The sequence below is a fragment of the Panthera uncia genome, chromosome C2 (assembly GCF_023721935.1).
Source record: "Panthera uncia isolate 11264 chromosome C2, Puncia_PCG_1.0, whole genome shotgun sequence".
NCBI classification, from domain to species: domain Eukaryota; kingdom Metazoa; phylum Chordata; class Mammalia; order Carnivora; family Felidae; genus Panthera; species Panthera uncia.
The window spans coordinates 127,521,975-127,545,258 of record NC_064810.1 but is presented as its reverse complement, the minus strand read 5'-3'; the positions used below and the strand labels follow the sequence as shown (position 1 = coordinate 127,545,258).

The following is a 23,284-nucleotide window of genomic DNA, read 5'->3' as shown; positions in this document are numbered from 1 at the left end:
ATCACTGAACTAAAGCAACACTCCTCAATGGTTATTGGCCATCAGAATCTTAGTAAGCTTGTTAAAAACAGGTTCCTGAGCTCCACCCCCCCCTCCCCCGAAGATTCTGGCCCAGTAGATCAAGGTGAGTCCTAAGAATTGGGTTTCTAACATACTCCCAAGTGATGCTAATACTGCTGATCCCCAGACCACATTTTGGGTAGGAGGCTCTAGTTTTTCATGAACCAGGCATAAATAAACTGTGCAGATAATAAATAATTACACCTAGAAGTTAAAAGTGATCTTCAGGGGCCCCTGGGTGGCTCAGTTGGTTGTGCATCCGACTTTGGCTCAGGTCATGATCTCGCAGTTCCCGAGTTCAAAGCCCCGCATCAGGCTCACTGCTGTCAGCTCAGAGCCCACTTCAGATCCTCTGTTCCCATCCCGTACCCCTCCGTCTCTCTCTCTGCATGTCCCCCGCTTGAACTGTCTCAAAAAATAAATGCAACAATGAGAAAAAAGTGATCTTCAGATTCATCAAGTCCAACTTCTTACCAGATGGTTGAATTTCTTCCACAATACCTCCACCAAGTGGTCAACCAGCTCTCTTGAATGTTCTACAACAAAGATGAGCCAGTAATGTTCTACCGCACCAGAGATGAACCATTTATTTAAATCAGATCAATCACCAGCTATTAAGTGTTCAAGGCTCTATGTTAAGTGCTAATGAAGGTGAATGAGTTTTCTCCAGAAGTCATGGCTAAAGATTACAACTCTCTTTTCTTGTTTTCATTTAAAAATATGTTGTTGTTGTTGAACTATTGAAGTGCACCATTATTTACTCCGCTCATTCAGTGAGGAGAGATGAGACTCACACATAAGATTCCAGAATTTACTTTCACTGATTTTTGCTTTTATTTGTTCTCATAGCTGGGCATGGAACAGCATTATGAACTTGGACGGTATATAAGGCAAAGATATAGAAAATTTTTGAATGAGTCCTACAAACGTGAACAGGTAAGTTGGGGATCCAAGAGTGGAAACGTTTTTCCTTGATAGGATGTAACAAAGTGGTGCATTTGTGAAAGTATTTTACCTGTTTTCCAAGGAACTTATACAATTCAGAGATCTTATTTACAAATATACTCCTCTTTATACAAATATTTTATCCCTAAAAAATTTATGAATATGAATAAGTTCAAAAATTTATGGATAACTATTGGCAAATACTTTGGCCTGGCAAGTAGCCACCACTTAATTGATCTCTTTTGTCAATTCAGCTATTGACATACCACCTGGCATTCTCATCATACTGTCTCTATCTCCATAGATACTACGATCATGATGCTAATGTTTTGGTGTGAGGGTCCTGGCCTTTCTCAAAAGTACTCTTCACTCCACGGTGGAAAACCCACAGTTCCAATTGGTTGGATTCTCCTTTGATTTTCCCCACTCTAGGTTTACATTCAAAGCACCGACGTTGACCGGACTTTGATGAGTGCTATGACAAACCTTGCAGGCCTATTTCCCCCAGAGGGTATCAGCATCTGGAATCCCAGCCTACCATGGCAGCCCATCCCGGTGCACACAATCTCTCTTTCTGAAGATCGGGTCAGTATTCTGGGATAACCAGGACATCCCCTGGGGCTGAGGAGGAGGAAGGCAGGTTGTCCAGTACTTGTGGGCTTGGAGGTCTGGACACTGCTTGGTCTGTGCGATCTCAATCCTTTTCTAATAAAGGTGCAAGGGACAAAGTAGGACACAGAAAGCCCCAGACAATAGAGAGTAGGAACAGAATCTCAGCTTGGATCTTTATCATCGACTTTGTTGTGCTACTCTTTCACCGAATGGCAGTTCATTCCTTTCCATCTTCACACACACACATGCACACACACGGGTTCCCCTTGTTCTACCTTCAATTCCCAGGCTTTTGGCGCCCCGCATAGGGTTCTCTTTCTTCCAGAACATCCTAAGACCTCTCTCCCTACAAAACACCCATCCCCACATGAAACTCTCATTCCGAGGTAGGGGAAAAAAGAAAGATTTGAGTACATAGTTAGTGACTAGCACTTTATACGTGTCATCATATTACCTTTTGTAACAATCTTGAATGGACAATATTAGTGTTCTCCTTTTATATCCAGGGATATAAGTACTCAGAGAAATAAATAAAATGGGCTCAATGCCACAAAGCTGGTAAGCATTGCAACTGGGACTAGAACCAGGCCTGGGTCATTCCAGAGCAATTTCCTTCCCTGTAAAATAGTGGTTCTCAAAGTTATTATGTTAGAATTACCTGAGAATGTTTGAAATCCTGGCACCTAGGGCACTCTCCGCAACAAATCAGAATATCTGAGGCTGGGATGCAGATATGAGTACTTTTAAAATAATCTCCCTAGATGTTTCCAGTGGACAGCTGAGTGTGAGAACCAGTACCATAAAGCAAGCTGCCTGAATGAGGCTATATAAGAGAAGCTCTCAAATTTATTCGCACTGCATAGGAGGGACCAAGAACTCTTTAACATTTTCAGAGGAATTGCTTTATTTTAATAGTATTAAATACATCTAACTAATCTCCCAGATGCGTGATTTAAGACTAGATGAAGGAAATAGTTTGGGACAAGGAATCCATCCTGATTCCCCTGCAGTCACATTGTAAGCATGACCATGTCATTTCTCTGTAGCTGGGGCTTAGCACAACTTCTGCACCTGGATTGTTGCCCAGAGACCCCCTGGGGCAGGCCACTGTCCTCTTTGCCCTGCCAGTACTCCTAGCTATTTGACTGAACTGTTGCATCTAATGATGTAAGAATATTTCCCAAATACTTTGTAGAAACAGCCTGAGCCTGTCAACCTCACTCCAGGTAACTCTACTTTAACCAGTCATTCTGATGTTTCCTGAAAAGATAGGATGATTTATTTGTACCTCTTTTTCTTCAACAGAATCAGGAGTAAAATATTATGATGATCAGTGTTCTTAGGAGTTGGTGAATATTGTCTTCCAAAAAGAAAAAAAAAATCACATTTGCCACAGCCTTTTCTGCAAAGATAGACACTGGACAGCAGAACCAAATTTAGCAGGTGCAGACCAAGGTAGCTGTTTAACCCTTAATCCTGAAAGCTAGTAATTAAATTATGTAGTAAAGAGAATATAGGAGCTATTAGAAGAGGAAAAGAGAAACAAGGAGAGCGAGGGAGAGAGAAGCAAGCGAGATTATCATGGCTTCCAGCTACGTGTTAAGATGAAAACAGTTCTAACATCAGCTAAGAAATCTGACAAAATCGAATGAATGTAGGAGAGTCCGGAAGATGGCGGCGTAGGAGGACGCTGGGCTCACCGCGCGTCCTGCTGATCACTTACATTCCACCTACACCTGCCTAAAGAACCCAGAAAACCGCCAGAGGATTAGCAGAACGGAGTCTCCGGACCCAAGCGCAGACGAGAGGCCCACGGAAGAGGGTAGGAAGGGCTGCGAGGCGGTGCGCGCTCCACGGACTGGCGGGAGGGAGCCGGGGCGGAGGGGCGGCTCGCCAGCCAAGCGGAGCCCCCGAGTATGGCTGGCAAAAGCGGAGGGGCCTGACGGACTGTGTTCCGACAGCAAGAGGGACTTAGCGTCTGGGAGGTCATAAGTTAACAGCTCTGCTCAGAAAGCGGAAAGGCTGGAGGACAAAGGGAGGGAGAGCTGCTGAGCCCCCGGACGGCAGAGCTCAGCTTGGCGGGGAACAAAGGCGCTGGCCATCGCCATCTCCCCTGCCCATCCCCCAGCCAAAATCCCAAAGGGAACCAGTTCCTGCCAGGAAACTTGCTCGCTCCGCGCAAACACCCAACTCTGTGCTCCTGCGGAGCCAAACCTCCGACAGCGGATCTGACTCCCTCGCTGCCACAGGGCCCCTCCTGAAGTGGATCACCTAAGGAGAAGCGAGCTAAGCCTGCCCCTCCTGCCCCCGTGCACCTTGCCTACCCACCCCAGCTAATACGCCAGATCCCCAGCACCACGAGCCTGGCAGTGTGCAAGTAGCCCAGACGGGCCACGCCACCCCACAGTGAATCCCGCCCCTAGGAGAGGGGAAGAGAAGGCACACACCAGTCGGACTGTGGCCCCAGCGGTGGGCTGGGGGCAGACATCAGGTCGGACTGCGGCCCCGCCCACCAACTCCAGTTATACACCACAGCACAGGGGAAGTGCCCTGCAGGTCCTCACCACTCCAGGGACTATCCAAAATGACCAAACGGAAGAATTCCCCTCAGAAGAATCTCCAGGAAATAACAACAGCGAATGAACTGATCAAAAAGGATTTAAATAATATAACAGAAAGTGAATTTAGAATAATAGTCATAAAATTAATCGCTGGGCTTGAAAACAGTATAGAGGACAGCAGAGAATCTCTTGCTACAGAGATCAAGGGACTAAGGACCAGTCACGAGGAGCTGAAAAACGCTTTAAACGAAATGCAAAACAAAATGGAAACCACGACAGCTCGGCTTGAAGAGGCAGAGGAGAGAATAGGCGAACTAGAAGATAAAGTTATGGAGAAAGAGGAAGCTGAAAGAAAGAGAGATAAAAAAATCCAGGAGTATGAGGGGAAAATTAGAGAACTAAGTGATACACTAAAAAGAAATAATATACGCATAATTGGTATCCCAGAGGAGGAAGAGAGAGGGAAAGGTGCTGAAGGGGTACTTGAAGAAATTATAGCTGAGAACTTCCCTGAACTGGGGAAGGAAAAAGGCATTGAAATCCAAGAGGCACAGAGAACTCCCTTCAGACGTAACTTGAATCGATCTTCTGCACGACATATCGTAGTGAAACTGGCAAAATACAAGGATAAAGAGAAAATTCTGAAAGCAGCAAGGGATAAACGTGCCCTCACATATAAAGGGAGACCTATAAGACTCGTGACTGATCTCTCCTTTGAAACTTGGCAGGCCAGAAAGGCTTGGCACGATATCTACAGTGTGCTAAACAGAAAAAATATGCAGCCGAGAATCCTTTATCCAGCAAGTCTGTCATTTAGAATAGAAGGAGAGATAAAGGTCTTCCCAAACAAACAAAAACTGAAGGAATTTGTCACCACGAAACCAGCCCTACAAGAGATCCTAAGGGGGATCCTGTGAGACAAAGTACCAGAGACATCACTACAAGCATAAATCATACAGACATCACAATGACTCTAAACCCGTATCTTTCTATAATAACACTGAATGTAAATGGATTAAATGCACCAACTAAAAGACATAGGGTATCAGAATGGATACAAAAACAAGACCCATCTATTTGCTGTCTACAAGAGACTCATTTTAGATCTGAGGACACCTTTAGATTGAGAGTGAGGGGATGGAGAACTATTTATCATGCTACTGGAAGCCAAAAGAAAGCTGGAGTAGCCATACTTATATCAGACAAACTAGACTTTAAATTAAAGGCTGTAACAAGAGATGAACAAGGGCATTATATAATAATCACAGGGTCTATCCATCAAGAAGAGCTAACTATTATAAATGTCTATGCGCCGAATACCGGAGCCCCCAGATATATAAAACAATTACTCATAAACATAAGCAACCTTATTGATAAGAATGTGGTCATTGCAGGGGACTTTAACACCCCACTTACAGAAATGGATAGATCATCTAGACACACAGTCAATAAAGAAACAAGGGCCCTGAATGATACATTGGATCAGATGGACTTGACAGATATATTTAGAACTCTGCATCCCAAAGCAACAGAATATACTTTCTTCTCGAGTGCACATGGAACATTCTCCAAGATAGATCATATACTGGGTCACAAAACAGCCCTTCATAAGTTTACAAGAATTGAAATTATACCATGCATACTTTCAGACCACAATGCTATGAAGCTTGAAATCAACCACAGGAAAAAGTCTGGAAAACCTCCAAAAGCATGGAGGTTAAAGAACACCCTACTAACGAATGAGTGGGTTAACCAGGCAATTAGAGAAGAAATTAAAAAATATATGGAAACAAATGAAAATGAAAATACAACAATCCAAACGCTTTGGGACGCAGCGAAGGCAGTCCTGAGAGGAAAATACATTGCAATCCAGGCCTATCTCAAGAAACAAGAAAAATCCCAAATACAAAATCTAACAGCACACCTAAAGGAAATAGAAGCAGAACAGCAAAGGCAGCCTAAACCCAGCAGAAGAAGAGAAATAATAAAGATCAGAGCAGAAATAAACAATATAGAATCTAAAAAAACGGTAGAGCAGATCAACGAAACCAAGAGTTGGTTTTTTGAAAAAATAAACAAAATTGACAAACCTCTAGCCAGGCTTCTCAAAAAGAAAAGGGAGATGACCCAAATAGATAAAATCATGAATGAAAATGGAATTATTACAACCAATCCCTCAGAGATACAAACAATTATCAGGGAATACTATGAAAAATTATATGCCAACAAATTGGACAACCTGGAAGAAATGGACAAATTCCTAAACACCCACACTCTTCCAAAACTCAATCAGGAGGAAATAGAAAGCTTGAACAGACCCATAACCAGCGAAGAAATTGAATCGGTTATTAAAAATCTCCCAACAAATAAGAGTCCAGGACCAGATGGCTTCCCAGGGGAGTTCTACCAGACGTTTAAAGCAGAGATAATACCTATCCTTCTCAAGCTATTCCAAGAAATAGAAAGGGAAGGAAAACTTCCAGACTCATTCTATGAAGCCAGTATTACTTTGATTCCTAAACCAGACAGAGACCCAGTAAAAAAAGAGAACTACAGGCCAATATCTCTGATGAATATGGATGCAAAAATTCTCAATAAGATACTAGCAAATCGAATTCAACAGCATATAAAAAGAATTATTCACCATGATCAAGTGGGATTCATTCCTGGGATGCAGGGCTGGTTCAACATTCGCAAATCGATCAACGTGATACATCACATTAACAAAAAAAAAGAGAAGAACCATATGATCCTGTCAATCGATGCAGAAAAGGCCTTTGACAAAATCCAGCACCCTTTCTTAATAAAAACCCTTGAGAAAGTCGGGATAGAAGGAACATACTTAAAGATCATAAAGGCCATTTATGAAAAGCCCACAGCTAACATCATCCTCAACGGGGAAAAACTGAGAGCTTTTTCCCTGAGATCAGGAACACGACAGGGATGCCCACTCTCACCGCTGTTGTTTAATATAGTGCTGGAAGTTCTAGCATCAGCAATCAGACAACAAAAGGAAATCAAAGGCATCAAAATTGGCAAAGACGAAGTCAAGCTTTTGCTTTTTGCAGATGACATGATATTATACATGGAAAATCCGATAGACTCCACCAAAAGTCTGCTAGAACTGATACATGAATTCAGCAAAGTTGCAGGATACAAAATCAATGTGCAGAAATCAGTTGCATTCTTATACACTAACAATGAAGCAACAGAAAGACAAATGAAGAAACTGATCCCATTCACAATTGCACCAAGAAGCATAAAATACCTAGGAATAAATCTAACCAAAGATGTAAAAGATCTGTATGCTGAAAACTATAGAAAGCTTATGCAGGTAATTGAAGAAGATATAAAGAAATGGAAAGACATTCCCTGCTCATGGATTGGAAGAATAAATATTGTCAAAATGTCAATACTACCCAAAGCTATCTACACATTCAATGCAATCCCAATCAAAATTGCACCAGCATTCTTCTCGAAACTAGAACAAGCAATCCTAAAATTCATATGGAACCACAAAAGGCCCCGAATAGCCAAAGTCATTTTGAAGAAGAAGACCAAAGCAGGAGGCATCACAATCCCAGACTTTAGCCTCTACTACAAAGCTATCATCATCAAGACAGCACGGTATTGGCATAAAAACAGACACATAGACCAATGGAATAGAATAGAAACCCCAGAACTAGACCCACAAACGTATGGCCAACTCATCTTTGACAAAGCAGGAAAGAACATCCAATGGAAAAAAGACAGTCTCTTTAACAAATGGTGCTGGGAGAACTGGACAGCAACATGCAGAAGGTTGAAACTAGACCACTTTCTCACACCATTCACAAAAATAAACTCAAAATGGATAAAGGACCTGAATGTGAGACAGGAAACCATCAAAACCTTAGAGGAGAAAGCAGGAAAAGACCTCTCTGACCTCAGCCGTAGCAATCTCTTACTCGGCACATCCCCAAAGGCAAGGGAACTAAAAGCAAAAGTGAATTACTGGGACCTTATGAAGATAAAAAGCTTCTGCACAGCAAAGGAAACAACCAACAAAACTAAAAGGCAACCAACGGAATGGGAAAAGATATTTGCAAATGACACATCGGACAAAGGGCTAGTATCCAAAATCTATAAAGAGCTCATCAAACTCCACACCCGAAAAACAAATAACCCAGTGAAGAAATGGGCAGAAAACATGAATAGACACTTCTCTAAAGAAGACATGCGGATGGCCAACAGGCACATGAAAAGATGTTCAACGTCGCTCCTTATCAGGGAAATACAAATCAAAACCACACTCAGATACCACCTCACGCCAGTCAGAGTGGCCAAAATGAAGAAATCAGGGGACTATAGATGCTGGAGAGGATGTGGAGAAACAGGAACCCTCTTGCACTGTTGGTGGGAATGCAAATTGGTGCAGCCGCTCTGGAAAGCGGTGTGGAGGTTCCTCAGAAAATTAAAAATAGACCTACCCTATGACCCAGCAATAGCACTGCTAGGAATTTATCCAAGGGATACAGGAGTACTGATGCATAGGGGCACTTGTACCCCAATGTTTATAGCAGCACTCTCAACAATAGCCAAATTATGGAAAGAGCCTAAATGTCCATCAACTGATGAATGGATAAAGAAATTGTGGTTTATATACACAATGGAATACTACGTGGCAATGAGAAAAAATGAAATATGGCCTTTTGTAGCAACATGGATGGAACTGGAGAGTGTTATGCTAAGTGAAATAAGCCATACAGAGAAAGACATATACCATATGGTTTCACTCTTATGTGGATCCTGAGAAACGTAACAGAAACCCATGGGGGAGGGGAAGGAAAAAAAAAAAAAAAAGAGGTTAGAGTGGGAGAGAGCCAAAGCATAAGAGACTGTTAAAAACTGAGAACAAACTGAGGGTTGATGGGGGGTGGGAGGGAGGGCAGGGTGGGTGATGGGTATTGAGGAGGGCACCTTTTGGGATGAGCACTGGGTGTTGTATGGAAACCAATTTGACAGTAAATTTCATATATTAAAAAATTAAAAAAATTAAAAAAAAAAAAAAGAAAGAAATCTGACAAAATCAATCAACACACAGTTATTCCCAGAGCTGTGCTAAGTGCCAAAGAGAAATATAAGGCCAGGTTCCTTCCCTAATTTATCATCCACTTGATTACAAAAGACTCACATGTGTGACACGTGCAGACCACAATACAAGTGGTGGGTTGATGATCCAAGAGTAAGCTGCCCGTGCTGGAGGAGCCCAGAGAAACACACACATGGAGCTGCCACAGGGCAGCCCGTAATGACAGAGTCTTCGTGGAGGGAGTGAGAGCTCGCACCAGACCTTGGAGGAAGGAAGGAAAGGAGAAGAAAGCAGCCCCAAAACATGGCAGTGGGTGAATATACAGAGGGCTTGCCCTTCTGTGTCCAGAGTTCGTATTTAGAAAGAATGAAATGTCTGAATATATTGGACACAGATTAAAGAATCCAAATTGAATAGCCAGGGGGAATCTTGGGACTAAGTGTCAGTGTGATATAGGAGGGCTGCATTAGGGGCGCCTGGGTGGCTCCATCAGTTAAGCGTCTGACTCTTGATTTCAGCTCAGCTCATCATCTCATGGTTCATGAGATCAAGCCCCATGTCGGGCTTTGCGCTGACAGCATGGAGCCTGTTTGGGATCCTCTCTCTCTACCCCTCCCCACTGCCCCCTCCCCCCCCCCAAATAAGTAAACTGAAAAAAAAAGAAGGAAGGCTGCATTTAAAGCTGGAGAAACCTAGGTCTGAGAACCAACTACCATTTCAACTACCTCAAGTCACCCCCCTGCCTCAGTGTCCTTTTCTATAATGTGGTAACAACAGCACCCACCTAACTACTTCATGACGATTCGTGAAAACCCAGTTGGTTAAGAAATGAAAAATTTGGGGGCGCCTGCGTGGCTCGGTCGGTTAAGTGTCTGACTTCGGCTCAGGTCATGATCTCATGGTCCGTGAGTTCGAGCCCTGCATCAGGCTCTGTGCTGACCGCTCAGAGCCTGGAGCCTGTTTCAGATTCTGTGTCTCCCTCTCTCTCTGCCCCTCCCCTTTCATGCTCTGTCTCTCTCTGTCTCAAAAATAAATAAATGTTAAAAAATTAAAAAAAAAAAAAAGAAATGAAAAATTTTGTTAATTGCAAAATGCTGGTCAGGTGTTTAGGTGATTATCCCACTTATTTTCAGCCTCTTTCATTTCCATATGTGGGATGAGAAAACTAAAGACTAGGAAGGTTGAGTAATTCATTGAAACCTAGACCTTTAAATGAACAGTCCTGTCCCTTTTCCCTTCGCAGTGTCTTCCCTTTTCGTTCTGTGGAAAAATTGGAAAGCCATGCAGGGAAATGAAGATGTAAAGCAGCAGACATAAAAGAAACATGTGCACGTTCATTCTTCAGTACCATGCACACATGATAAGTGGTGGTCTGAGGCATCTGTCTGACAGTGGTTGGGAAGCAAAGGATACTGGAGCATCTGAGAATATCTGGGGAAGCAATTCAGCAATGAGGGGATGAAGGTCTGAAATTAGATGCTAAAGACATTGGAGGAAAGAAAGCAAAGTAAGACAAATGAGACAGAGTGAGGAAACAAGTTATTAAGAAAACAAGTTTCCTGAGTAGCTACTCATATGCCAGGCTCTGTTCGAGGCATTGCCAACACAGCAGTGAACAAGAGAGACAAGATCTTGACTGTCCTCGAGTTTGTATTTTATAGGAAACAGATGATAAAGAAGTAAAAAATAGTAACGATTTCAAATGGCGATGAGGTCTTTGAAGGAGATAAAGCAAGAAAGAATGGCTAGAAGAGGCTGGTGAGAGTCACCGGGGGCACAGTCTCAGGCAGGGGACCGTCTGCAGCGCCCCCAAGCCTGTGAGCTCAGGGGATAGTAAGGAGGCCAACAGTGTTGCTGGAGAGGAGTGGGTGAAGGGGCAGTAGCAGGAAAGCAGGGCAACGAGATCTCTGGAGTTAGCTGAGTTTGGATTCTAGCAAGTAAGATGAAAGCCAGTGAAGGTTATAAACTGCAGAATGGTGCGGTCTGATTGATGTTTTGGAAAGATTTGTGTTTATAAAAATGAAACGCGAGGGACACCTGGGGTGGCTCAGTCAGTTAAATGTCTAACTCTTGGTTTCGGCTCAGGTTGTGAAATCATAGTTTCATGAGTTTGAGCCCTACATCGGGCTCTGTGCTGTCAGTGCAGAGCCTGCTTGCGGTTCTCGCTCGCTCGCTTTCTACCCCTCCTCCGCCCATGCTGTCTCTGTCTCTCTCAGAGATAGATAGATAGATAGATAGATAGATGATGTGAAAAGGATTAGGGTAACTGCAGTGTGGAGAATGAATTGTGAAGGTAGAAAGAGTGGATGCCTACTGACCAAATAGCAGGCCCTTGCATTAGTTGAAACACAGGTTACAGTGGTTTGGACTGGGAGGGAACAATGAATAAAATGAAGAGGGATCTATTTTGGATATATTTTGAAAGTAAACAAACAACTGAGTAGTCTATGAAATAGGATGATAAATGTTACCATTGCAAAAGCAAGGAGATTACAGAAGTAAAATGGTTAAAAATGAAGTTGAGTTCAGTTTTGTACATGTTAAACTTGAGGAGAAAGAAACATCCAAGCAGTGATGTCCACTGAAGGCTGGAAATACGAGACCAGCCACAAATGAAAAGTCAGAGCAGCAAAATAAGCTGAAGAGTCACCAACCTGTAGGTTATATTAAGACTACAAAAGATTGTTGAATTTAAACTCATCCCTTTGTCCTCATAATGGGTTTTTAAATGTATTTTTCTACATATTTAGTATATGCCCTTATTTTAACAGCCTGCAAACTTGCAAGAATCCAAGTCAATGAATGGTTAATCAATCTCTTAAGATTCTTTCCAGAACCTCTTATTCATTTCTCCATACTTATGTGGGGTGGGGGGGAGGGTGCACATACCTGTGCAATTTGTGCTAGAAATGAAAGAGGTCCAGTAGGAAGGAAGATAATTGTATCAACATGGAAAACCAGGAAGTGTGACTCTTTTACCAATGATATAGTCCTACTTAGGCAAATTCATGAAAGAAGAAAAAAAAAGCTTTTCAGTTCTGGGTACATATCCTACTCTTTAAGACCTACAGACCATTTATCTCCTTTTCCTCAATTTTAGAATTTCCTTTCAGCTAGAAACACATTTTAATCTTTTATTCAGGTTGCTTTGTACCTAATGAGGCTTAAAATATGTCTACTGCTTCTTTAGTGAAAAGTTCTTCCAACAAAGAATTTATGATTTTTCTTTTGTCCTCAGTTGCTGTACCTGCCTTTCGGGGACTGCCCTCGGTTTAAAGAACTTAAGGAGGAGACTCTCAAATCAGAGGAATTCCAGAAGAGGCTGCATCCTTATAAGGTTAAAAAATGGTGTCATTTAGTGGTGTGCAGGAGTGAAAGGGCCAAAGACAAAGGATGAAACTCCAGCTTCTTAAACATGTGGGAGGAATATGTCTGCCAGTGGCTGGTTATAGCAATGGGTTAAAATGTTTAGTGAAGTTCAGTCATCTCTACCCGGTCCCCTTCCCTGTGTGAGACCACAAGCTAATAACGAAGCCAGTCCCTTTCTAATCCTATACCCGTGTGTCTGAAGGAGCCAGACGAAAGTGCATAGCTAGGTCAGAATAAATGCAAGTCTAAAATGAACTGCCTTATTGAGGTTGAGGGGTTGGGACCATTTATCTTCAAACATAAAGGATAATCTTTTTTATTTTATGTTTCCACTTTGCAAAATACCCCTTTTTAATACTATGCAAAAGATAGATATAATGCTTCATACTTTTAAAAATATTTTGGGGGCACCTGGGTGGTTTAGTTGGTTAAACATCCGACTTCAGCTCAGGTCATGATCTCATGGTTTGTGGGTTCAAGCCCCGCATCGGTCTCTGTGCTGACAGCTCAGAGCTTTGCATTCTATGTCTCACTCTCTCCTTGCCCCTTCCCCACTTGTGCTCTGTCTCTCTCTGTCTCTCAAAACTAAATAAATGTTAAAAAGTATTTTTTAAGAAAAAATAATATTTTGAATCTCTAATACATTAAATACAGTGGAAAGTCTCTTAAAGACCCCACAGGTAATTGCTGGCAGTATTTTCTTATAAAGTCTTGCAGTTTCTTTATGCATATGCAAATAAATATGAATATATTTTGGTGGTTTCCTCTTTGCTACACAAAAGTGGTATACTATATTCACAAGGTTGGACACTTTGGGTTTTTTTCAATTAACAATAGATCTTAGAAATATTTCTATATGTGTTCATAAAGAGTTTCCTCATTTTTTTATAACTGCATTTGAATTCATGGACCTCCCATACTTTCTCTAACCAGTTCATATTGATAGACAAGTGAGTCATTTCCAGTCATTTACCGTCTGTATGAGTATCTTGTGCATCTAAATCATTTCGCAAGAATATCTGTGGAATAGTATCCCAGAAGTAGAAAATCTGGGGCAATTGGAAATATTATCAAAATATCCTCCAAAGTGATTATACTAATGGCTACCCCTATCAACAATGCACAAGATTGCCTGTTTCTCTATAGCCTTGCCAACAATGTGTAGACAACTTTGAGGAGATTTGCCAATCTGTATGTTAAAAAATGTTATCATTAGAAGCATCCCCTCTAAAGTCAGGAACAAGACAAGGAAGCCCAGTACCATCATCATTATAGAGCATTGTGCTATAGTACTTTTCTCTTATGATGAGTGAACTTTGGATATCTTTATCTAGTTAAATGTCTTTTGTATTTCTTGTTGTCTTCATATCCCTTTACCATTTATCCTTTGAGTTATTGCTTTTCTCTTTTCTATAAATTTTAGGAGCTTTCTCCCTGTATTTTGACATTTTTTTCCTGTTCCATAAAGGGTGTTATTTCTATTGTTTGCCTATTGACGTTGTTTACAGTGTTTTTGCTAGGGCATAGTGTTAAGTGTGCTGATGCGTTCATATATGGTTTGTATATCTGTAGTCCTATTTAGAAAAGTTTTTCCCACTCCTAGGTAATAAAGGAAGTCTTCAATGTTTTCTTCTAATTCCACTCTATCATACATTTACATAGTGGACCCATTTATAGTTTATGCTGGTGTGAGCTGCGAAATTTGTAACCTGCTTAAGTTTTTCCATATTTCCCTAATCACCCTGTCACTATTTATTGAACAGTTCCTCTTTTTCCCACCTTTTTCTTATTATATATATTAAAATTCCCCAGTGTATGTGGTCTGTAGCTGGAATTTTTATTCAATTATTTTTATGTTTCATTAGCCAAAACTACGCTGTTACACTTAGTAACATTTATACAGGCTTTAATATCTAAAAGTCTTGTCACCTTCACTCTCTACTTTTCTGGTTTTTCATGACTATGTTTTTATTTTCTTTTTGAACTTTAGAGTCCACTTGTCTGAGTTCCAAAACCACTTTTTTTTTCACTTTTTAGTGTTTTTATTGGAGTCAGATTAAATTTATATATTAACTCGGAGAATTTGCAATTCTATGATATTGAGTCTTCCTTTCTAAGAACATGGTACATGTTCCTATTTGTTCTCATCTTCAAGATTTTTTTTTCAAGTCTATTTATTTATTTTGAGAGAGAGAGCATGCGTGGGAGGGGCAGAGATGAGAGAGAGAAAGAATCCCAAGCAGTCTCTGCACTATCAGCATCAGGAGCCTGATGCAGGGATCGAACCCATTAACCTGTGAGCCAAAATCAAGAGTTGGATGCTTAGCCAACTGAGTCACCCAGGCGCCCCTTATCTTTAGGAATGTTTTAAGGTTTTCTTCATTTAAGTCTTTACATTTATCGTTAAGTTTGCTCCAGGCTTATAACATCTGCAAACAAATATGGCTTATCTCTATTTTTCCAATATTTATGCCTCTGATTTCTTGTGCATATTTGCACTGGCCAATACTTAAAGTACGGTATGACATAATAGTATTGGCAGAGGACATCTTTGTCTTATTTTTTATCTATTAAGCATGTTGGCTTTAGGACCAAATAAAGATATTTGTATCAAGTTAAGGAACTAGCTATCTTTCCTATTTTGTTGATTGTTTTTAGTCAATAGTGATGTTTAATTTTTTGAAAAGTCTTTTTAACATTATTTAAATATAATTAAGTTATTTTACCCCTTGGATCAATTACTAAGATTAATTATTTTCATAGATTTGCTACTATTGAGTCATCTTTAACATGTCTAGAATCAAGCCCTTTCTTTGGATATTGAATTACTTGTTAATATGTTACTTAGACCTTTTGTTTACATATTCAAAGCACCTTTGGACTATAGTTTTCTGGCCAGTCTTTTGTCAGTGTCAGTGTTGCACTTACTCAGAAAAATGTTTTGGAAGTTTTTTCTTTTTTTCTTTTATAACTCTATAACAGTTAAAACAGCATTAGAATAACTTACTCTTGAAAATCTTGGTAGAATTCCTCTGTAAAGTTATCTGGCCCCAGAGCTGTTACTTGGTTTGGTTTGGTTTCGTTTAGAGGGGGGATCTTTAATAATTAATTTATTTTAAGAAGATTTGTTTAGGTTAATATTGGCAAATTATATTTTCCTAGAAAATTTATCCACCATATAATATCTTTCAAAAGGATTCCCAGAAATTGCTGCCAAATCCATCAGGCAGGTAGCTGAACAGTAGGTGTCATTATCATGGCAATACAAGAATAATCCAGAATCTAGAGAAATGTGTGCTTCCCTCCCAAATTTGATTGATCGCCAGATATCAGGTCCAGTTTCTGCTGTATATTCCTGAGGTGTGTTGGCCTAAGACCTGCTTCCCCTTCCCACCTTGACCAGTCATTTGTATATGTGAGTTATACTTCACCTATTTCCAAAAAAACATTTGAGGTAGTACACTTGGCCTGGTTCCAAGACAAACCAGGAGCACGTGGCAGTAAGCCAGCATGTGCCCACATTTGAATGTAATCATTAAAACTAATCAATTAGTGGGGTGCCTGGGTGGCTCAGTTGGTTGGGCAACCGAGTTCAGCTCAGGTCATGATCTCGCAGTTAGTGAGTTCAAGCCCCGCGTCGGGCTCTGTGCTGACAGCTCAGAGCCTGGAGCTGCTTCGGATTCTGTGTCTCCCTCTCTCTCTGTCCCTCTCCCCCTCACGCTCTGTGTCTCTCTGTCTCTCAATAATAAATAAATGTTAAAAAAAATTTTTTTTTAAGTAATCAATTAGTGTTCGTAAAATTCTTCAGGTTTGTATTACCACAGCCAATATTCCAGGTTCACTTTCATGTGAAGAACGGCACAGCTCTCAATGGGGGCAAATTTGCCCCACAGGGAACATTGGGAATGTTTGGAGACACTTTGGGTTGTCACAGCTGAGGGATGAGGGATGATGCCAGGCTGTTCATCTGGTAGATACAGGTCAGGGAGACAGCTAAATGTCCTACAAAACATAGGGCACTCCCCACAACAAAATTAGCCCCAAATATTCATAATGCTGAAATTAAGAGTCTCTAATGTAGAAATGTTTTCTCCCTCTGTGTGTGTTTCAGGATTTTATAGAAACCTTGCCAACATTTACAGGATACCATACCCAGGACCTTTTTGGAATGTGGACTAAAGTCTATGACCCTTTATTTTGTGAGGTAAAAGAAAAATTATCAAAGATTAACCTGAAATCTGATTTTATGACCCCTGCCTATTTTGAGACAGATGAATACATTTTCTTTCACTTTTTGGCAGATATGTTACTTATGCTTCCTTTGACATTGAAACATAATTCAAGACTTCTTTATATGAACTTAAAAATTCTGACTTTTTCTCTCCATTATTTATGTTTTCACCCTTTAGAAAATTGCACGCAAAATTGCTTTTCTTCTGTGCCTTGCCGTGTACTTATTTTTCAGTCACTCAGGAATGCTGGGTTCCTGTCATGGATTTTAATGAAAGCAGCAATGTTATTGAATAGACAGGGGAAAAAAGGCACCTCATTTCTGGATATAGAAATAAGCAAGCCAACTTGAAACCAGGTTATTGAAATTGGTTTATCGGGAATCTCTTCCTTGCGGTACAATGCATACGAAATAAACTCTGTAGCTGGATCAATGACCTTTGAGGTTTTCAAGCCTACATGGTATTTTTCACTCACTATGCACCACCTACTGGCCCAAAGGGGTACTCTATAATCCTATTTTCCCTACCAGGCTCCCTGAATCCTGGGGCAAAATTCTGACCACCCACACGAGGTGTGACCACCCACAGAGGATTTACAGCCACCTCTGATCTTGAGGCCATCATGAATGTCTGGGGACAGCAATTACTTTCATAGTTCATCTTAGTAACAAATGACACAGTTTGCCCCCTTTCATGATCGAGTTCATTGCCTAAAAGTATACACGACTCTCCCAATATTTTCACTTTATCATTAGCCCCTGTTTCAAGAAGATTTGTTAGCTTTACAAAAGACTCCTTAGTGGGGACAAGAGCCCCCACATTTTGGTTCAAGTCTTGATTTCTTTTCTTTCTTCCTTACCCTGGGTTGATTTGAGCTGTTCCATAATGTGGGTGTGGTGCGTGGTTTCCTTTTCTCCTCCCTCCCACTTATTTCCTCTCTGGGCCACTCCACTTTGATCTCCTCTTTCAAGAATTCTCTGTCTCTCTGTCTCTCCTGTTTCAAATCTGGGGGAGTCTTAGTCAATTTTTCATAGCAAGTAATAAATATTGGCACAAAGCCTTTACCCACCATGCTATACAGCTTGTTCATCCGTTTAAAAAGTTTCACAAAGAGTCTACTGTATATACAGTGCACTTTCTCGGGAGTCAGTGAACTGGAGCTAATGGGAGTGGGGGTCTGGTACTGAAGGTTCCAGAAATATATTGCCTCTCCCGGCTATCCTCTCAGGACGTTCATTCAGCTTTGAGGAAAACATCATCAAACCCTGTCAGTGTCACCTTCCCCACAGGTTAATAGATTTCTAAACCTTTCATAAAGGAATGAGGTACATTTTTACCCTATCTCACCCTTACTTTGCAAAATAGGAATTATCCTTTGGACCCACAGTTAAGCCAAAAGCTATGGACTGAGTAGGAAGGGGCAAATTAGTCCCTGTGAATTTTTCTTCTGAAAATTAATACCACTACTTATCACAAAGGAAAGGTTTCCTAGAGACAAATGTCAGGACAAGAAAGCCTAGACCCAGGAGTTCTTGTGGTGGAAAGAGGACAAAAAAGTTAACAAATAAAAATACACATTTTCTTCCCTTTTTCTCTGCTACAGAGTGTTCACAATTTCACTTTACCCTCCTGGGCCACAGAGGACACCATGACTAAGTTGAAAGAATTATCAGAATTGTCCATCCTGTCTGTCTATGGAATTCACAAGCAGAAAGAGAAATCTAGACTGCAGGGGGGTAAGTATATAAGAAAGTGAAAGGAGCGTATTGGATTTGTGGTTGAGTGATATATACGTATGTATTCGATAAACGTATGTATTCAAAAAGCTTAGGGCAAATAGTACCTGGTACATAATACACTGTCAATAAACATTATGTGTTTTTATACTCATTAACATTGCCCGCTCTGGGTCTTAGTTTTCCTATCTGGAAAATGGAAGCTTTGGGATGAAGGTAAATGATACTTTTCATCCTTTCAAACAATTAAGGCTTTTATTGTTGTTGTTGTTTTAACTTTTTTAATGTTTATTTTTGAGAGAGAAAGAGCATGAGCAGGGGAGGGGCAGAGAGAGAGGGAGACACAGAATCCAAAGCAAGCTCCAGGCTCCAGCTGTCAGCACGGAGCCCGACACAGGGCTCGAACTCACGAACCATAAGATCATGACCTGAGCTGAAGTAGGGGCTTAACCAAATGAGCTACCCAGGTGCCTCAATGATTTTGTATCAGAGCTCCATGAAAAGCAATTGTGTCTGGTGGCCTATAGTATGAATTTTTCAAGGGGGAAGTATGACAAAAGGGGACCATTTTCCCAAAATTCTTGGTGGTATCCACTGTTTAAGTTAATAAAACATATTTTTCAGGCTAATTGTATCCTGTAGATTAACACATACTGCAACTGACAAGTTTATGACACAGCTTAAATGTTCCCATTGGGGGTGGAAGGTGTTTATTTCTCAGTGATGCCTCCTTTCAGCTGGATTTGGCCCTTCATTGTGTAGGACATCCTATCATAACAAAGGTAGACCAGGCAAGAGGATGCCAAATCCTTATAATCAGGATAGGTGGGTGGACGAAAGAAGCTAGGACCAGGCAGGATAGAGATACATGTGATGCTTCTGAGGGCAGTTGGGTGGCCAAGCCAAGATACCAAAGGAAGCGTCAGATTCAGGTGTTAATATAGGCATTAAAATTAAGGATGGAGAGGGGCGCCTGGGTGGCACAGTCAGTTAAGCATCTGACTCTTGATCTTGGCTAAGGTCACGATCTCACAGTTTGTGAGTTGGAGCCCCAAGTCGGGCTTTGCAATGATTGTATAGTCTACTTGGGATTCTGTCTCTCCTTCTGTCTGCCCCTCCCCTGCTTGTTTTCTCTCTCTCTCTCTCTCTCTCTCTCTCTCTCTCTCTCTCAAAATAAATAAAAGTAAGGATGGAGAGTAAGATAGTCCATTATGGCAGGTTGAAATAACAGTGAAGAAATTCTAAGCCACAGGATTAGAATTTCCAAGTCATATACTCTAGACAGTTTGAGAAAAAAAGGGCAATCACATCAAGACTCCAACCATTGCCAGACCCTATTCACTGGCGGGGTCAGGACAAGTTCAGCAGAGCCCCAGGAGAATACACAGAGGCAAAGCATCCTGGTTGTTGGACCAGACTGGGCAGATGTTCATTCAGGGCTGGGTGTAGGGACAGAGACCAGGAAGCAGCCCAATCTGATGTGCTAAACAGGAAAGGAGGCAGAGGGTGGAAGTTGGGCCTTGTTGACTACACATACACCGGGTCTTATTCCTGAACCACCAGGCCTTAGAAGTGTGACCATCCCAAGCCACATCAGATGGTAGAGATAGGGTTCTTGATTGAGGTCCCTCAACCTACTCATGATGGGCTGAGGAATTCAGCCTCTCACTACTCAAAATGCAGTCCATGGGGCAGTGATCTCAGCCTCACCAAGCCTCTGGTTAGAAATGCAGAAATTTCAGGCCCCACCCCAGACCAGATGAATCAGAATCTGCATTGTAATGAAATCCTGAGGTACCTCATAAAACATGAAAGTTCAGAAGCACTTCTCTAGATGCAAGAAACAGTGAAGAAATGGGCAGAGAAAGCCAGGCAGAAGTTGAGAATAGTTTAATAATAGATGTAGAACTCTGTACAGGAATAAAAAATGGGGGTTTTCCTCACAGCTTGTTCCTCTTCTTTTTTTCCTTTGACTACTAGAGATTGCATTTCAGGGAAATAACTTCCCCGCTCAGTCAGTTTCCCCATCTAGATTCTGTCTGTGAGAGTCTTTCCCTCAGGGGTTCTTTCTGTCTTGGACTTTGAAGACTGGTTTCTCTGTGAATGCACCTGCCCTGTTTTCTGGAGAAGTCCAGTGTATTGATAAACCAGGGAATAGTTTCCTGAATGATTCCTACCAAAACCCAAGTTCAGCCTATTGTTTGGATCTGGCTAGGCAAGAGAGATTTGTCAACTACGTGCTTGTTGAATGATGAAGCGGCTGAACACAATCCTGCAGGAAAAAAAAAAACATATATTGTCTAGGTGACAGAGTCACACAGGAACATCAGGACTTTGACTGGTATCTTCTGATCTTTGCCAAAACTTTTGTTCTACCAGTTGGTGTTAGGGATGATACAATTTGGTAATATGCACACTCCACCCACATTTTGCCACATACACACACACACACACCAAGAAAATCCCTAAGGTTCATTTAGGAATATATGGCTGGTCACATCTGTATTAATGTAAACCTCTTCTTGCTATAGACCACAGGTTAGTAAACTATAGCCTGCAAGCCAAATCCAGCCTGCTGCCTATTTTTTATAAATAAAATGTTATTGACACTCAGCCACACTCATTCATTTAGGTAGGACTATGGCTGTTTTGGGCTTCCACCCAAGAGTGAACAGTTATGGCAGACCATATGGTCCACTGTCTGGTCCTTTGCAGAAAAAGTTTGCCAGCCCCTGCTGTAGCTCAAGAGTGTGGGAAGGGAAGTTTATGTCTTCCACTCAGTGATATTTTGTCTGGTTTATGCAGTTAATAAATGATGTAACAGGGAACGGAGAAGCTAGTGCACGCTACAGTGGAGTCTAGTGATTAAGACATGCTGGGTTCAGAGACGTTCAGCCCCCCTGTGCACAAGTTGTGGAATTTTGGACAAGTTGCTGAGTGTCTCTGAACCTCAGTTTCCCCTCCTATAAAGCAAAACAATTGGCATGTCAGAGCCCGGGGATAACTATGGTAGTTACCCCTAGTTTCTTCTGGGGGCAAGGTGGACAATCACCTCAGAACCAAGAGCTGATATCATCTCCCATTATCAATGCTGAAGGCAGCTTCAAAGTTACCTGTTGCAGAGCAAGTTGCTGGTAGGTGATGGTGTTATCCCTAAAGGACTCTGAGAAAGCGACCTTCTCTGAAGCAGAGTGACGTAGACCCATTGGAGAAGCAGCATCTAGCTTCTTCCGTTCCCAGTCAAGGGAAGTCACAGCATCTACAGAAAGAACAGACCACCTCCCTTTGTAATTAGCCTTTTATTGTGCCTCTTGGTATATAGATGAATAAACAGTCTCTGTGTACTATTTTAAGAGATTTTCGAAGGCAGGAGTCTGATTCACCTAGCATAGTATCTGGCACATGGTACCTGCTCAGTGTGTGTTTGCTGAGTGGACCACAGAGTCCAGAATGACCCTCCATCTTGTTAACATCAATGCCCTGCTCTTGACAAAAACGAACTGATCACTGGGAAGCCAGGAGAGTACACGTGTAGTAAAAAAAACGCCAGAGATATAAGGAGTCTTCAGGTGATGGTTGTGGAAGTTCCTGGGGCAGTATGTCCTCAAGACCATGCCTGGCACTCCAAGGTACCCCTCAGCCTTCAAGGACATGGAGACTGTGAGTTGTGTACCCGCCTTCATCACCTCAGGAGCAACAAACATGAAGGGCAAGAGCTCTCCTCTACTGAAGACAGATGGATTCCTTAGATGAAAGATGCGGACTGCCCCCTAATAGTGATACCCAGGGTAACCTGGAGTAATGGGCCACAGAAAACAGCCCATGACTTGTACAGACATCCAGAGAGCTGCTTTTTCCCACGGCCTCACACAGGTTTGACCACGAGAACAGAAGCAAGAGGGGGAGACAGAATACGTGCCAGGCTATCGCATCACGGCTGCCCTGGAGAAGAGCACTCACTAAGAACTGTCTGAAAAATGCCATTAGCAATTCCTTTCAAGTTCCTCAACCTCCTGTCTTGAGCTTTAACAAAACCTGGGGGTGGTAGGGTCCCAGTGTGCCAATCCAGCTCTCTTTGCACAGCCTGTATATGACTCACTGTGTGTCGCCGGGCCTCAGCTTCCTCGGTGTAAACGGGGGATAGAAGTCAGGTTCAGTAAACTAATGTGTATAAAGCACAATAGATGCTCAACCAAAGTTAGTTCTTTTCCTCTCAAGTCTTGAGAATCATGGCAGAGAGAATCACTAAGTAGGAATAAACACAAAGTTTAGGAACTAAAACATAAGCCCACATTTGGTTCAGCTCCTTTGTTGATCTATCTTTAAGGTGTCCTGGTTGGTGAAATCCTCAATCACCTGAAGAGTGCAACTCGGCCATCAAACCACAGAAAACTTGTCATGTATTCTGCAGTAAGTATTTTCATCTCCAATCAATATCCATTTGTCCAGTAAGTGACCTCTTTAAGGAGGGAGCCTCATTTTCTTCATCATCATTTCCCTAATGCCCAGCAGATAGTAGACAGCTCTTCAAAGCTTTTCAATATTGATTTGTCAGATCTCCTGAATATGTGTATATGTGACCACCTATGTGGTTGGCATTTTTTAATTTTATTTTGCTTTTATATTTAAAATTTTTAATTTTAAAATTAAACACCTAATTCTAGCCCTTGAGTTTACAGTCTAAAACTGACACGAAGA

General features: G+C 41.6%; 1 protein-coding gene across 1 annotated transcript in view; it reads left to right on the top strand.

Moving 5' to 3' along the window:
- Positions 1 to 23,284, top strand: part of ACP3 (acid phosphatase 3) — a 55,112-nt gene that overhangs the window by 11,049 nt on the left and 20,779 nt on the right. Inside the window, exons 3-8 of the mRNA XM_049629824.1 lie at positions 910 to 996; positions 1,438 to 1,590; positions 12,488 to 12,586; positions 16,730 to 16,822; positions 18,454 to 18,586; positions 22,914 to 22,996. Of these exons, the coding sequence (XP_049485781.1) occupies positions 910 to 996; positions 1,438 to 1,590; positions 12,488 to 12,586; positions 16,730 to 16,822; positions 18,454 to 18,586; positions 22,914 to 22,996 (648 nt within the window). The remainder of the gene's footprint in view (positions 1 to 909; positions 997 to 1,437; positions 1,591 to 12,487; positions 12,587 to 16,729; positions 16,823 to 18,453; positions 18,587 to 22,913; positions 22,997 to 23,284) is intronic.